Raw genomic sequence first — 14,208 nt, 5'->3', positions numbered from 1 at the left:
GGGCCGTGCGATTTTGGCTTCTTCTGAGCTTTTCAGGTGCATTTGTAAGGGTCCTTATAGTTACCATTTTCTCCAGCCTTGTTCCTCCTTTGAAGAGACCCTAAACTGCTGCTCAGTTAAGAGTTAGGGTTTTGCGTTTATCTCACCTTTTAAAGTACCATGTTGGGATAGGCTACTACCTTTACTTGAATGGAGAACATATTTTAATTGCATTACATCACATTATACTGTATACACATCTTGTGAGTTTTTTTTTTTTCTTTGTAGTGCTTAGGCGGATGTTTGTGGCGTTCTCAGCATCTGCGCTGTATTTCCTCATGTTTCATGGTGGCAGCCTGACTTAACACCTTGGAGTGTTTGTGACTCTTAACACTGTCTTCAGAATGGAGTCTCTTGTAACTTCTAAACAAATGCTACCTAACTGACTTTATTAATAGAGTTCAAGTCACTGGAACAAATTATTTAAAGTATTTCTCTGGACACTGCCTGTTTTCTTCCTTTAAAAACAAAATAGGCACATAACTTGATTTATTGTCATGGACCTTAGAATTGGAAGGCAGTATAGAGATGATCTAGCCCATCCTACTCTACCAGAAAGAAGAGAACTCAGGCCCAGGTGAGAAATGATGCAGCTGGAACTGATCGTGGAAGTGAAAATCAGTCTGCACAGGCTTTAGCTTAGGGTCAGCTTTAGAATGCTGACACTCAAAATCCCTGGAGTTCTTTGTGCTGGTGCACAATTGTTTCTTAATCTTAATTGTTTTCTCATTGTTTAATGTCTTTTGGACTCCTCATTTGCAGTTGCGAAGCTCTTAAATATAATTTGTGTAGGAGGCAACATGATATGGAAAGGCATGGACTTTGGAATCACACTGATGAAGTTTTGCATATTACACAAGTCACTTCTCAGCTTCTTGCTTACGGGTATTTTTTTTGTTTCCTAACAAATCTTTCTGGACTACATCCTGTGTTCTGTCTCTATAGAATGAATATAATTTCTCTTTTAGAAATTTTAGTCAGTTAAGGAGACAAGTGTAAAATGCCATTAGGGGAGAGGCTTTGGTGCTGTATCTAAGAAAATAAAATGGAGGGATTTGATCGAGTCGAGAGTTTGAGATTTATAGCTTTGTCCTAGAAACTGCTGTGGTATTCTACTGAATGAACTTATTCAGTCCTTACAACAGCCATTTATAAATGAAGAAATTTTTTATGTGACTTGCTCAAACTGTGCTTAAGGTTAAGGGATTGTTTTCCTTTGGAAGTGAAAAGTGGCACAGTTTTGAAGGACATAGTGACTTTTTTCCTAGGCAGAAAGAGAAGGAAGAAGTGTTATGTGTGACGGCAGTACATGCAAAGGCCTGGGCCAGAGGGAACGCTGAGATAGAAGACCTGAAAAAGTCTGCTGGGGCTTTGGTATGGAGATTAGATGGTGCCCAGGAGGTAGGTAGGAGTCAGGCTATGCTGGGCCTTACTGTAGACCCTGCTATCGAGTTTATGGGAAGCCATTTATGTTCAAGTTGGGAGGGATTGTTACACTGATATATGTTAGAGCGGAGAGGCTAAGAGAGAAGGAATTTGTTGGGCTATTTACTGCTGTACACTTATTGTATGACATATAAGCTTTGATTTTTCTTTACGAGTTTCTTCCTTTAAACGTGTTGGCAGAGCCTGCATCCTGTCTATTACTGTTTTCTTAGCACAGAGTTTGACAAAGTAGTGCTGAATGTGTGGCGATACTGAAGGAAGAGTTATTTCTGTGCCAGTAAAGGATTTCTCCTGGAGGTGGGAGAAGCAGGGAACTTGAGCTGCTTAGCTTCTCTCCAGGCTTCTTTTCTATGAACTTGAAACATACATTATTACTGAGTCTGTGTTTGAAGCCAAACCTTTTGAAGATTTTATTCCTCCCCTTTCTCCCTCCACCCCTGTAAATCGTTTGGTTGGGTGGAAAGCAGACTAACTCTAGTCTAGAGAGTTCTAACCATTCTTTTAACCAGTTAATAGTTTGTTTGTAGGGGGGGGTGTGTGTGTGTGTAGGGTGTGTGTGTGTGTGTGTAGGGGGTGTGTGTAGGGGGTGTGTGTGTGTAGGGTGTGTGTGTAGGGTGTGTGTGTGTATAGGGTGCGTGTGTGTGTAGGGGGTATGTGTGTGTAGGGGGTATGTGTGTGTGTGTGTAGGGTGTATGTGTGCATGTGTGTGTGTGTAGGGTGTGTGTGTGCATGTGTGTGTAGGGTGTGTGTGTGCATGTGTGTGTAGGGTGTGTGTGTAGGGTGTGTGTGTGTGTAGGGTGTGTGTGTGTAGGGTGTGTGTGTGTGTAGGGTGTGTGTGTAGGGTGTGTGTGTGTGTAGGGTGTGTGTGTGTAGGGTGTGTGTGTGCATGTGTGTGTGTGTGTAGGGGGTGTGTGTGCGTGTGTGTGTGTGTGTGTGTGTGTAGGGCGTGTGTGTGTGTGTGCATGTGTGTGCATGTGCATGCACGCGCCCATGCACTCACTCAGTTGTGTCTCACTCTTTGGACTGTCCTTCAGGTTCCTCTGTCCATAGAGTTCACCTTTTAGTCTTATTTTGTTTTGGCTTTTTAAAAACATTCTATTTAAATAACTAGTTTTTTTTCCCTTCTGTCTGCATTTTTCAGGGGCTCCAGGATGTTGGACTTGTGGTAATTGCTGCAGTTTATTGAACTTTTTATGCCTTATATGATTTTCAGACATTTCCTCTTAGCCTTGTAACAAGTAGGTAAAAAAAAAATTCCAATTTACAGAAGAGGAAACAAAAGCTCAGAGCAGTTAAGTAACTTGCTTAAGGAAACGATTGGCTGAGATAGATGTTGAACCTTGGATAGTATGCTCCCAAAGCCTTGCCTTTCCAGTTTGTCTCTCGTTTGGGTCATGGTCTCATTATATGGTGCATTCATGAAGTTCAAATGCTCAAGCTTTACGTTCCTTAAAGCCCGTGATTTTCTTTTCTAGTCATGGAAGAGAATGTTTAAGCAAATCTGAATGCTTTAGCATTGCCTGGAGGTAAATCTTTCCACCTGCTGGTAGATTTCTGACAATCATTTGGGAAAAAAACCTTCTAACATTATTACAGAAAACAGTTTTTGGTGAATTAAAATGTTTATGGACATTTGTGTATTTATACATCTGCTTTTTTGGGGATTTTATTCTTAAGAGGTTCAGAACAGAGAAGTGATTGGTAAAACCCTTTTCTAAATAAGGGGAAGAGATGGTGACATGTTGATAGAGGGAAGAAACAGAAGTTAAGTGATTCCAGTTTTTAAGAAAGTGGGTAAATGGGAGAACAGGGATGAAAAAGGAAATTTGGGAAGGAAAAAGGTGTTTTTTTTTTTTTTTTAATGGGGGTGGGGAGCGGTAGTGTTTCATTTTAGATATCTGGACTCAGAGGGTTCCAAGAGTCATGTTGATTTGCTGGTAGCACTGGAGTTGGTGAAAACTGGTAGGACTTGGGATCTGTTTTGGAACTAGAACCAATAGTACTTGCTGTAACCAAAGGGAGATAAAAGGAAAGAGAAGAATCAAGGACCTTTGAAAGATAGACACAAAGGGCCACAGAGTGTATGATCCCATAAGTATGAAACGTCAGGGTGGGCAGAGCCATAGAGGCAGAGGTAGGTCAGTGGTTGCTAAGGGCTGGGGAGGGGTGACGGGGGAGATGGGAGTGACTGCTGACAACTGAGGGGTGTCTTTCTGGGGTGAAGAGAAAAAATGAGAAAGGGCAAATTAATACATCTCGGGGGACAAAACTAGTTTGAGCTTCATAACAGTTATGGAAAAGAGGGAAGCGTTTAGGCTTTCCTATAGTAAGAAACATTCATTCATCAGGATAAACAAACCTTGTCCTAGCACTGAATGTGTAGAATTCATTATGTAAAGGCAACTAGCAATCCAGTAAAAATAAAAAAAGAAAATAAAGAAACTTCTTTGTTACTCTTTTACCAAAGATGCAGTGATAACTCACATCTCATTGATTGCTATTAATATAGCACTTTGTGAAAGTTACACCGTGTAAAAAAAAACGTTCTGTACCAGTGGGATGATAAGGTTTCCCCGAAGCAGAGCCTGAAGAGGGATTTCGTGCAGGTGGTAGTTGAGAAGCGTAAAGAAGGCAGGCTAGAGCAGGGGTTAAAAAAAAATCAAAGCAAGGAAGGGGATCTAGGTGGAAACTAGATTCAGTCTCATCCCACAGGGGAGCCCTGGAGCAGTGGTTCTCAAAGCAGGGGACTCTAGCCAGCAGCAGCAGCATTACCTGGGTACTTGTTAGGAATGCACATTTTCTAGCTTCACCCTAGACCTGCCAAGTTTGAAACTCTGAGGTTAGAGCCAGCAGTCTGTTTTAATAAGCTCCTCTAGGTGAAAATGATGTATAGTCAAGTTTGAGAAGCACTGCTCTAGTGCAATAAAAAGTATAACGTGAGCTGTAAGTATAATTTAACATTTTCTAGCACTCACATTGGAGAAGGTAATGGCAACCCACTCCAGTACTCTTGCCTGAAAAATCCCATGGACCGAGGAGCCTGGTAGGCTGCAGTCCATGGGGCCGCTAGGAGTTGGACACAACTGAGCGACTTCACTTTCACTTTTCACTTTCATGCATTGGAGAAGGAAATGGCAACCCACTCCAGTGTTCTTGCCTGGAGAATCCCAGGGACGGCGGGGCCTGGTGGGCTGCTGTCTATGGGGTTGCACAGAGTTGGACACGACTGAAGCGACTTAGCAGCAGCAGCACTCACATTAAAAAAAATTTAAAGCAGTGAAATTACTATTTTATATTTACCCAGTGTGGCTCAGTGGTAAAGAATCTGCCCGCCAGTACAGGAGAATCGGGTTCAATCCCTGCATCCAGAAGATCCCCAGGAGAAGGGAATGGCAACCCACTCCAGTATTCTTGCCTGGAGAATCCCAGGGACAGACGAGCCTGGTGGGCTACAGTCCATGGGTGTAGCCAAAGAGACATGACTTAGCGACTAAACACCACCAATGATTTAACCCGATGTATTAAAAATATTTTAGTATGTAAATCTAAAACTTTAACAAGGTTTCTGTTTTGTTTTTCGTATGAAGTCTTCAAACCTGGGGTGTATTTTACACTTGGCACACATAGGAATTTGGCAGATTTCAAGTGCCTCAGAAGCTGCCCGTGGCTATCGGCTACCATATTGGACAGCCAGCTCTAAAGCACAGATTGCAGTACTAAGTTGAGCCCACCTTGAGGTTGAAGTGGGGGCAGCTTTTTGAACTTCATGATAGTCAAATCAGTGGCTGTGGCCTGGGAGGGATGTAGCTCCAGGCTTGAGAGAGAACTCCTGTCTGGTTGAGGCAGATGGGGCAAAGCAGGGAGCAGGTGGGAACCGTGGGTAGTCAGCACACCAGTGGGGGCCTTCCCCGCCTGGAAAAGGGATGCTGGATGTACACCCACAGCATCTGCTATAGGTGGGGTGGGAGGAATGGCCTGGCTGGGGGGCTGTGTTGGAATGAAGAGGCTTTAGAGTTGATGCACACAGTTCTAGCTTACCGTGGAGGCAGAACTGGAGAATCTTGACTTTTTTTTTCCCCCCCTCCCTCAGTTTTATTGAGAAGTGAAAGTGAAAGTGAAAGTCGCTCAGTTGTGTCCAACTCTTTGCGACCCCATAGACTATACAGTCCATGGAATTCTCCCGGCCAGAATACTGGAGTGGGCAGCCGTTCCCTTCTCCACGGGATCTTCCCAACCCAGGGATCGAACCCAGGTCTCCTGCATTGCAGGCAGATTCTTTACCAGCTGAGCCACAAGGGAAGCCCAAGAATACTGGAGTGGGTAGCCTATCCCTACTCCAGCAGATCTTCCCGACCTAGGAATCGAACTGGGGTTTCCTGCATTGCAGGCCGATTCTTTACCAACTGAGCTATCAGGGAAGCCCTAATATTGAGAAATAGTTGATGTAAATCTTGAGATTTTATCATCTCTCTCAAATATTAGGTATTCAACCTAGCTTGCCAAGTGAAAGTCTTGGCAGACAGCTGAAGATTGGGATAGCTAGTGAAGTCCTGAAGGCTACATAGTCATTGTAAGCGAAAGAAAAGCTGTTTTTAAGTGGTAAGGCCTGACTTCTGGCAGCGTTTTAAAGATGGCGTGTTCCCGTGTCATTCTGCGTCTCTTAAAATGTTGAAAGGTTCAGTTGGCTCATGTTTACCAGCTCTGTGTCATGAAATATGGGAGGAGAGCTTTTCCTGGAAATTTTGAAGATGAATCACTAACAAGTGTTTTGTTGTCCTTGGTAAGCTCATCTTACTGCTCCTTCGGCCCATAGTTTTGAGGATGGCTTCTTCTTTGAAGTAGAATGCATTGTGCTAAAGAGTTAGCCTGTCAGTAGAGTTGTTCTAGTATTATTCACTTGAATGCCGCTGTGGTTATGTTAAGAGTTCTAAAGAGTTAGCCTGTCAGTAGAGTTGTTCTAGTATTATTCACTTGAATGCCCCTGTGGTTATGTTAAGAGTTCTGGATTTGGTAGGGTTTAGTTTTTAAATTGTGCTTTAAGCTTGAATTTAGTGGATTTGTGAGTTTGGGCTGCCACCTGAGGCCACAAGCAGAAAAATGTGAAAGTAGGTGCTGGCTTAGGTTAGAAAAGGGTATTTCGCTGTTGGCAATGGTTGGAAGGCCTCTGAACAGTTTGTGTAAAAGCTGTACCCTTTTTTTGGTTAATAGTTAATTCATTCTTACTATAACATACGCAAAATTGTGCAGGCATTTTACACATTCTTATTTAATCCTCACGTCAGCGTTAAGTCCTAGATAAGTGGTTTTATGCCCAGTTTATATATGAGAAAAACTCCTGAAGAAATGGCTGAGCCAATTTCCCAACCAGGGCCTGAATCTGAGTCTAGATCAGAGCTCTTAATTACTCCATTATTACTCTAATGGTAACTCCCAAATGGTCTGGGATAATTTTAAGAAAGAAACTTACAGCTGCATAATGGGATTTAGTTGTTGGGTAATACCTCACATTTCATTGGTGCTTTACGTTTATAAAGACTTGTGTGTTTTGGGCTTTTTTTGTTTGTTTTTTAAAGACAGATCTGTAGGAAAGCAAGGGAGGTGTCGTGTTATACATTTTATAGATGAAAACTGGGGTCCAGAGGAATTATTTGCTCAGTGTTGTGTACCTGTGAAGCAGTGGAGTAAGCGCTGACCCGGGTCTTCACCTCTGTGGTGAACTCAGAGGGTCGTGCTACCTCCACGTGCTGCCTTGTTAGCTGGTGCTTCTCATCTAAGTGTGGAAACTATAGAAAATCTTCATTCTTGCAGAAGAGAAGCAGAGCAGTGTGTTCTCTGGAAGTCATTTTGCACACACTGACCTTTCTCCTTTCAGCTGTGATAGGCTAAACGGTCTTTATAGATGGACTTGGTTAACATTTTTCCTTTGAACTCTTATTCTAGGACATACCTTTATTTTTTATTTATTTATTTATTTTTGTTTGTTTTTGTTTTTATTTATTTATTTTTTAAAAATTTTATTTTATTTTTAAACTTTACATAATTGTATTACCTTTAAAGAGTTCTGGACTGGGCTTGTAGCCTGTTTTTTTATATGCCTAACAAAAATAAGAAACATTAAAAAATTCTATGTAGAGGTCCAAATTAGCAGATTTCTACCAACTCATTCCTTGTATTTTTTGAAAAAATTATGTTGTGGCTCTACAAAATTATCTGATTTTTGACTGGTGTACATTATAGCTTTGAACTTTGTTGAAGCTCTGCCAGGGGTAAACAGGAGCGCAAGAGAGCAGTATATGGCTGACTGCAAACCACTTTGGGCTTGCTGTGGGAATGGCTCAAACTCCTGTTTTTCCTCTGTAGTTGTGTTCTGCTGCTAAGGTTCTGACTGGTTGCATCATTTCTTCTTCCAGGTACTTGGCTAATTAGGGGCACCTGTGTTTTTCAATTTTGGGGTCCAGTTATCACAAATTCATTTGTATACAAGCTGTATGCTTTCTTTTTCTTTTTTTTTTTTGATAATGGTGGTAAAATATAGTCTGTTAGATCGTCAGAACCAAGTATTTAAAAATAGCAATAAAAAGATGAAAAAACAAACAAACCCAATTTGATCGATCGATACTGCTATAGCTTGTCTCCTACATTTTGGCCAGGTGTAATTTGTAATCGTGGACATGAGTTTGAGCAAACTCTGGGAGATAGTGAAGTACAGGGAAGCCTGGCGGGCTACAGTCCGTGGAGTTGCAAAGAGATGGACACGACTTAACGACTAAACAACAGCAATGATTTGTATTAGAGTTTAGTTTTAGAGTTAATAGAGTTTGTAATAGAGTTTAGATTTAGTTTCAAGAACTGTGTGGTGTAGACATTTTAAAATTTGAGTTTTATGTTATTGGCAGTTTCCTGAGTAAATGTAGATTACATTGAGTCAGCTGACCCAGACCTCTCCCAGAGCTTGGCCACTTGGAGATGTTTGATTCTTCTGGGTTAGAAACTGTCCCTTGAGGACCAAGTTCAGTTTAGTCCATTTTTTCATGAGCCCATCTGATGAGATAGAATCCTGAGGCTTTTATTCCCAAAGGTATTCTAGAAACTTAATGCTTCAGTCATGTTTATTGGAATCTGTGAAATTAGCTCCATTTCTACCAAACAACTCAGTGTTTGTTGCTCTCGGAGCAGTCTGGCAGTGAGATCCGTGTTACCATCTTCTTGGACCACACGTTCAGTTTGGGTTAACTGCATATTCTTCATAATTGTCAGATGTTCACGCATGTTAGAATCTCTGTAATAAGCTTTTGTGTTTTGAATGACAGTGGTGTAGGTTAGTAGGGACTTAAGAGGAAACTGGGCTTCCCTGGTGACTCAGATGGTAAAGAATCTGGCTGCAGTGCAGGAGACCCGCGTTCGATCTCTGGGTCGGGAAGATTCCCTGGAGGAGGGAATGGTTACCCGCTCCAGTATTCTTGCCTGGAGAATTTCATGGACTGAGGAGTCTGGTGGGCGACAGTCCATGGGGTCGTACAGAGTAGTACACGACCGAAGTGACTTAGCACGTAAGCACATAAGAAAAACACCTGGGGAGTTAAAGTGGTTTGCTCTAGTCCTGGAAGTAGTGTCAGACTGAGCTAGGATTAGAACTCAGGCTCTTTGATCTCTTCTCCCAGAGTTCTGTTCTAGGCAGTATGCTGGGAAGTGTTCCCTTCCCCAGACATAAACATCACTGTTTACTCTCCCCAAAGCTAATTAGAATACCTAAAATGTCTACCCCAGATTGTGTTTTGTCTCTGAAAGACTCACATTTGGCTTTTGCCATCAGGAATCAGTTATGCCTTTTATTTGTTAGTAATTAAAGACACATGTATGATTTTTGTAAAATCCTTTCTTGTATATACTTTTGTGAAAGGATATTTTGACATATTCCTACAACTGCCTGTTATGTGCCTTATGATATTAGGGAAAATTGGTAAAACTGTAAACTGTTTTCATTTTATAAAATTGTTAGGAAGCTGGTATGCTGTTTACTTTCTTGTGTAAACATCCGAGTGCTGCCTTGCTGCAGACTAAATGTGAGAAATCCCAGGTAGCTTTTGCTTTTCTTTTTTTCTTTGTTGTTGTTGTTTAGTTGCTAAGTCGTGTCCTACTCTTTTGTGACCTCATGGACTGTAGCCCGCCAGGCTCCTGTGTCCATGGGATTTCCCAGGCAAGAATACTAGAGTGATTTGCCATTTCCTTCTCCAGGTGTTCTTTCCAACCCAGGGATCGAACCCGCCTCCTGCATACCGGCCTCCTGCATTGACAGGCGCATTCTTTACCACTGAGCCACTAGGGAAGACCTTTTCTTTATTCTGAGTTTGCCCTCTGCGTTGGCTAAGCTATAAACACAATATATGGTTTTTAAGTGAGGAGGTGTTACCTTTATCCTGTTAAATCTGATGTGAGAGTAAAGTTGCCAGATTATAGCTATTCTGCTGAGGGCAGTGGAAGACTGAATTTTTTTTTATCACAAAAAAGTGGTGGTGTACCCCGCTTTCTACATTTTTTTTTAAACACCAAATCCTCTCTTTGCACAGATGTTTAGTATTAATGTGGAAGTGCCACTATTTATATTATCTCAAAATAAAAAAAATTAATAATGCTTTTACCAGATCTGTGTTTAAATTTTCTTACCATTGCAGCCGAGACTTGACATTTCTGAAAAATTAAAATTCTTGAGACTCAGTTTTCTACATTGGAGTTTGAATTCACAGGGATGCTTACAGAAATGTAAGAGTGTTTTGGTCTGGGAAAGGGAGACAGTAGTGAAGTCAGTTTTTTTTCCCATTTTCAGCTCATTATTCATCACCAGTCCTTTTTACTTGGTGTGGTAAGTTTTACTAGGTTTTATTTTGTAAAGTGTATTCACTTCTACATAAAGATTACATTTTGTAATTTGGCGCTTGATACTTCTAAAAAAAATAACTGGATTCATTTTTTTCATTTTAAAATGTTGTTATGAATTATTTGCTTCCTATTTGAGTTGTTCTGCTGTTTTGGCTTTTGCCACCACCCTCACCCTGCTTTTTTCTTGATTTACCTTCATCAGTGACTATAGGGTAAATTATTTTCTTAAACCTTTGCTATAACCTTGATTAGTGATTCTTCTTAATGTTTTAAAGGCTTAAGATACACTTTTTTCCACATACATATATGGTAATGAATTAAAGTGAACTTGATTATTAGTGTTAACCTTTTCATTTTTATCTGCCAAGCCACATTAATACCAGAATAAGTAAAATAAGAAATCATGTGTCAGACATTAGCAAATAAAAAATATTTTGTTATTTTCTGGGCCCTGTTAAAATTGAAGCTCTTTGAAAGCCAAGACGCTTGTTTCATGTTGTATAAAGTTCTGTGTGGTATGTGACATTCTGATCCTGCTATATCTGTCTGCATGATCAGAAAGACTTTTCTTCAGATTTTATTTGACCCATTGACTCTTACACTTTTCTGGAGATTGTTTTGATGTCTTTGGATTTTCATGTGTGCCAAGGGAATGTGTCTAGTTGGGGTTTACCTTCTATAGTTAAGGTATATTGCATAGAACTACATATATTGATTGAGGAAACACTGTAGCCAGAAGCATACTGGAAGAATTACCCTGAAAAATATTTTTAAAGCTCATTCAAGTATCTGTCCTTTATTTCACTTTCATTTGTTTTTTTTTCCCTTTCTTTTGGTAGCATGTTCCACATTATTCAAGACGGTACTTAGTGGTGTCTCGTACTCTCTGTTCAGCTGGATATGATTCTAATGAAAAAGTAAGTATTTCAGAACCAGTTTGGACAGCTAAGTTAAAATGTTTTGTTGTCTCCACATTGTGTTCACCGGGCAGGTTCCATTTTATTGATGCTGTGTCATTTTTTATTGCCATACATCATAGGTTTTATAGGTGTTCAGCGTTTGTTCCTTTTTTCATTGTGGACCACAACCTGAGGCTTTAATTTTTTATTTGTACCTATACCGCAAATTGAATAAATTCCCAACGTATTTCCTTTGTTTTCAGCAGGATCACTAATACCTTCTTTCTTAGACTAGGCAGTTGAGAGATTTTGATTAAACTATTAATTTTTTTTTCATTTACTTAATATTTTAACTATTTTTGAGTGAAGGCAATTATGGGTATTGTAAATTTGGGGACAAGGGAATTCTGGTTAAAATCTTGGTATATGATAATGTCTGAGGCCTGTAATGGAGGAATAAAGGAACTGGAAGTGGTGATTGGAGGTAAAACATGATTTGGTGACAATGAAGGCATCAAAGAGGCAGAAGAAGAGTTTTGGTTAAGAAGAGATGATTCAAATCGAATGTCATTAAAGTAGAGCTAATGTGAATGATTATTTGAGAATGAAGTGCTCTTCTAAATAGCCAAAGTATACAAAACTACTCAAAAGAATCTTGAAATTTGGAGAATAAAGGATCTATATTCACTGTAGCTCAATAGAAATGTAAAGTGAAGACAATTGGAGGACATATATAATTTTTTATTTTCTAATAGCCACATTAAAAATAAACAGGTGAAATTAACTTTCCTATATTTTATTTTATTATTTTTTGTTTTTTGGCCATGCAGAGAGGCATGTGGGATCTTAGTTCCCTGACCAGGAATAGAACCTGTGCCTCCTGCAGTGGAAGTGTGGAATTTTAACCACCTGACTACCAGGGAGGTCCCAGTCCCAGGTCTTTAAATGACTTATAAATCCTTTCTTAATCGGGCATTTTTCCCCCAGCTTTATTTGCCACAGTACCCCATACTGTGTTTTTTGCTTGAGCTATCTTAAAAATTACTTGTAGTTTTTTGTGTTACCATCTGCTTTCACTGTCACTGCCTTATTAACACATACTCTTCATTCTCTGCTTTTGCTGCCTTTAACACAGCACTTAACACACTTTGTTGTGATTGTAGCGCGTAACACACTTTGTTGTGATTGTGCCGTATTGTACATTGAAGTTATCAAATGCACTTGACATTTACCTGTACTGGTTGAAGCAGATGGGAGGTGTAAAGTTGGTTTAGGGAGTTCTCTGGTGGTCCAGTGGTTAAAACTCTGCTTTCTCACTGCCGAGGGCGAAGGTTCAGTCCTTGGTCAGGGAACTAAGATCCCACAAACTGTGTCATGTGGCCAAAAAAAAAAGTTGGTTTAAATTTATTAGTGCGTATATTCTTTTATACACATAGCCTATCTGGAAGAATATTCAGGAAACGAGTAGTAATTGTTGCCTTTGAGGCAAGGACCTGGGTGTCCCTACTATGTACCCCTGTTTTTACCTTCTAAGAGCTGAACCATATTCATTTGTTATTTAGTTAAAATCTTAGGTATGGAAGATTAATTGGTATTAGCCTTATTGAACTTGTGTACTATTGGTAATCCATTAATAGTCCTCTGTTAGGGTTCTCCAGAGAAACAGAACCAATGAGAGACATATAGAAATTTCTTTTTTTTTTTTTTGATTGACTCACCTAATTCCTGGGTTTCCCTGGTGGCTCAGATGGTAAAGAATCTGCCTCCAGTGCAAGAGACCTGGGTTCAATCCCTGGGTCAGGAAGATCCCCTAGAGAAGGGAAAGGCTCCTCACTCCAGTATTCTTGCCTGGAGAATCTCATGGACAGAAGGGCCTGGCAGGCTACAGTCCCTGGGGTTGCAGGGAGTCAGACACAACTAGGAGACCAACACAGCTAATTCAGGAGGCTGAGCAGTCCCTTGCAGTCTGCTGTTTGCAAGCTGGACACCTTGGAAAGCTGGTGTGTAAGTCTAGTCCAGGTCCAAAGGTCTGGAAACCAGGAAAGCTGATGGTGTAAGTCCCAGGTCCAAGGGTGGGAGAAGACCAACGTCCCAGCTCAACCTGGCAGGCAGAACTAGTCCTCTCTTCCTCCACGTTTTACTGTTAGGCCCTCCATGGACTGGATGGTGCCTAGCCACACTGGGGAGGGCTGTCTGCTTTACCGAGTCCACTGATTCACACGTTAGTCTCATCTGGAAACACCATCACAGACACCGTCAGAAAAAATGTCTCACCTGGACACCTTGTGGCCCAGTCAAGGTGCGCAGAACACTAACCGTCAGGAGCCCTGAACAGAGAGGAGTCGGGATGTGGCGAGCGCTGCAGCCATGCTGGCACAGATTTGTCCCCATGAGACAGAAGCACACTCCTACATTTGTAATCTGGTTGCCGCCCAAAGGATCGAAGAACAACACTCCAGCTAACCCATACTGAGTATATAGTGCAAGCTAGGCCCTACACTAAAGCCTTTACGGTGTGAATTCAGATTCCTGGAACCTCCGTGTCAGGTAGCTCTTACTCCCGTTTTACGAACTGGGAAATGAGTGTCCAGTAGGCTGGCTTGTCCACAGAGGAACACATGGTAGTGTTGGGATTCCAACTGGGCCAGGCTGGCTTCAGACTAGCTCCTAACCTTCATTCTACTCCTTCCATAGAAATTAGGATGGAATTTGTACTCCCTGTAATATTATTATAATTTGTTGTTAATGTGTTGCTTAACGTATAAGTTCCAGTGTTTGTGCTGCTTTTATCTGAGGTAGTCGGCTTAATATTTAATCGGTGTTTGAAGATACAGTTCAGGGAAGTAGGAACAGGTTTTCTTAGTATATGCTTACTGTTTAGCAGGAATGGCATGCCACTCCAGTATTCTTGCCTGGAGAATCCGATGAACAGAGGAGCCTGGAAAGT

At 41.0% G+C, this 14,208-nt stretch overlaps 1 protein-coding gene across 5 annotated transcripts in view; it reads left to right on the top strand.

Annotated features, from left to right (window-relative positions):
• PCCA (propionyl-CoA carboxylase subunit alpha) overlaps positions 1–14,208 on the top strand; it is a 363,650-nt gene that overhangs the window by 445 nt on the left and 348,997 nt on the right. For all 5 annotated transcript variants that reach the window (XM_044927096.2, XM_025262608.3, XM_025262607.3 and 2 more), the window contains exon 2: positions 11,202–11,279. In XM_044927096.2, coding sequence (XP_044783031.2) covers positions 11,202–11,279 — 78 coding nt within the window. The remainder of the gene's footprint in view (positions 1–11,201; positions 11,280–14,208) is intronic.

The sequence above is a fragment of the Bubalus bubalis genome, chromosome 13, assembly GCF_019923935.1.
Source record: "Bubalus bubalis isolate 160015118507 breed Murrah chromosome 13, NDDB_SH_1, whole genome shotgun sequence".
Taxonomy (NCBI): domain Eukaryota; kingdom Metazoa; phylum Chordata; class Mammalia; order Artiodactyla; family Bovidae; genus Bubalus; species Bubalus bubalis.
The sequence above is the reverse complement of the archived record's forward strand: the minus strand, read 5'-3'. Positions and strand labels throughout refer to the sequence as shown.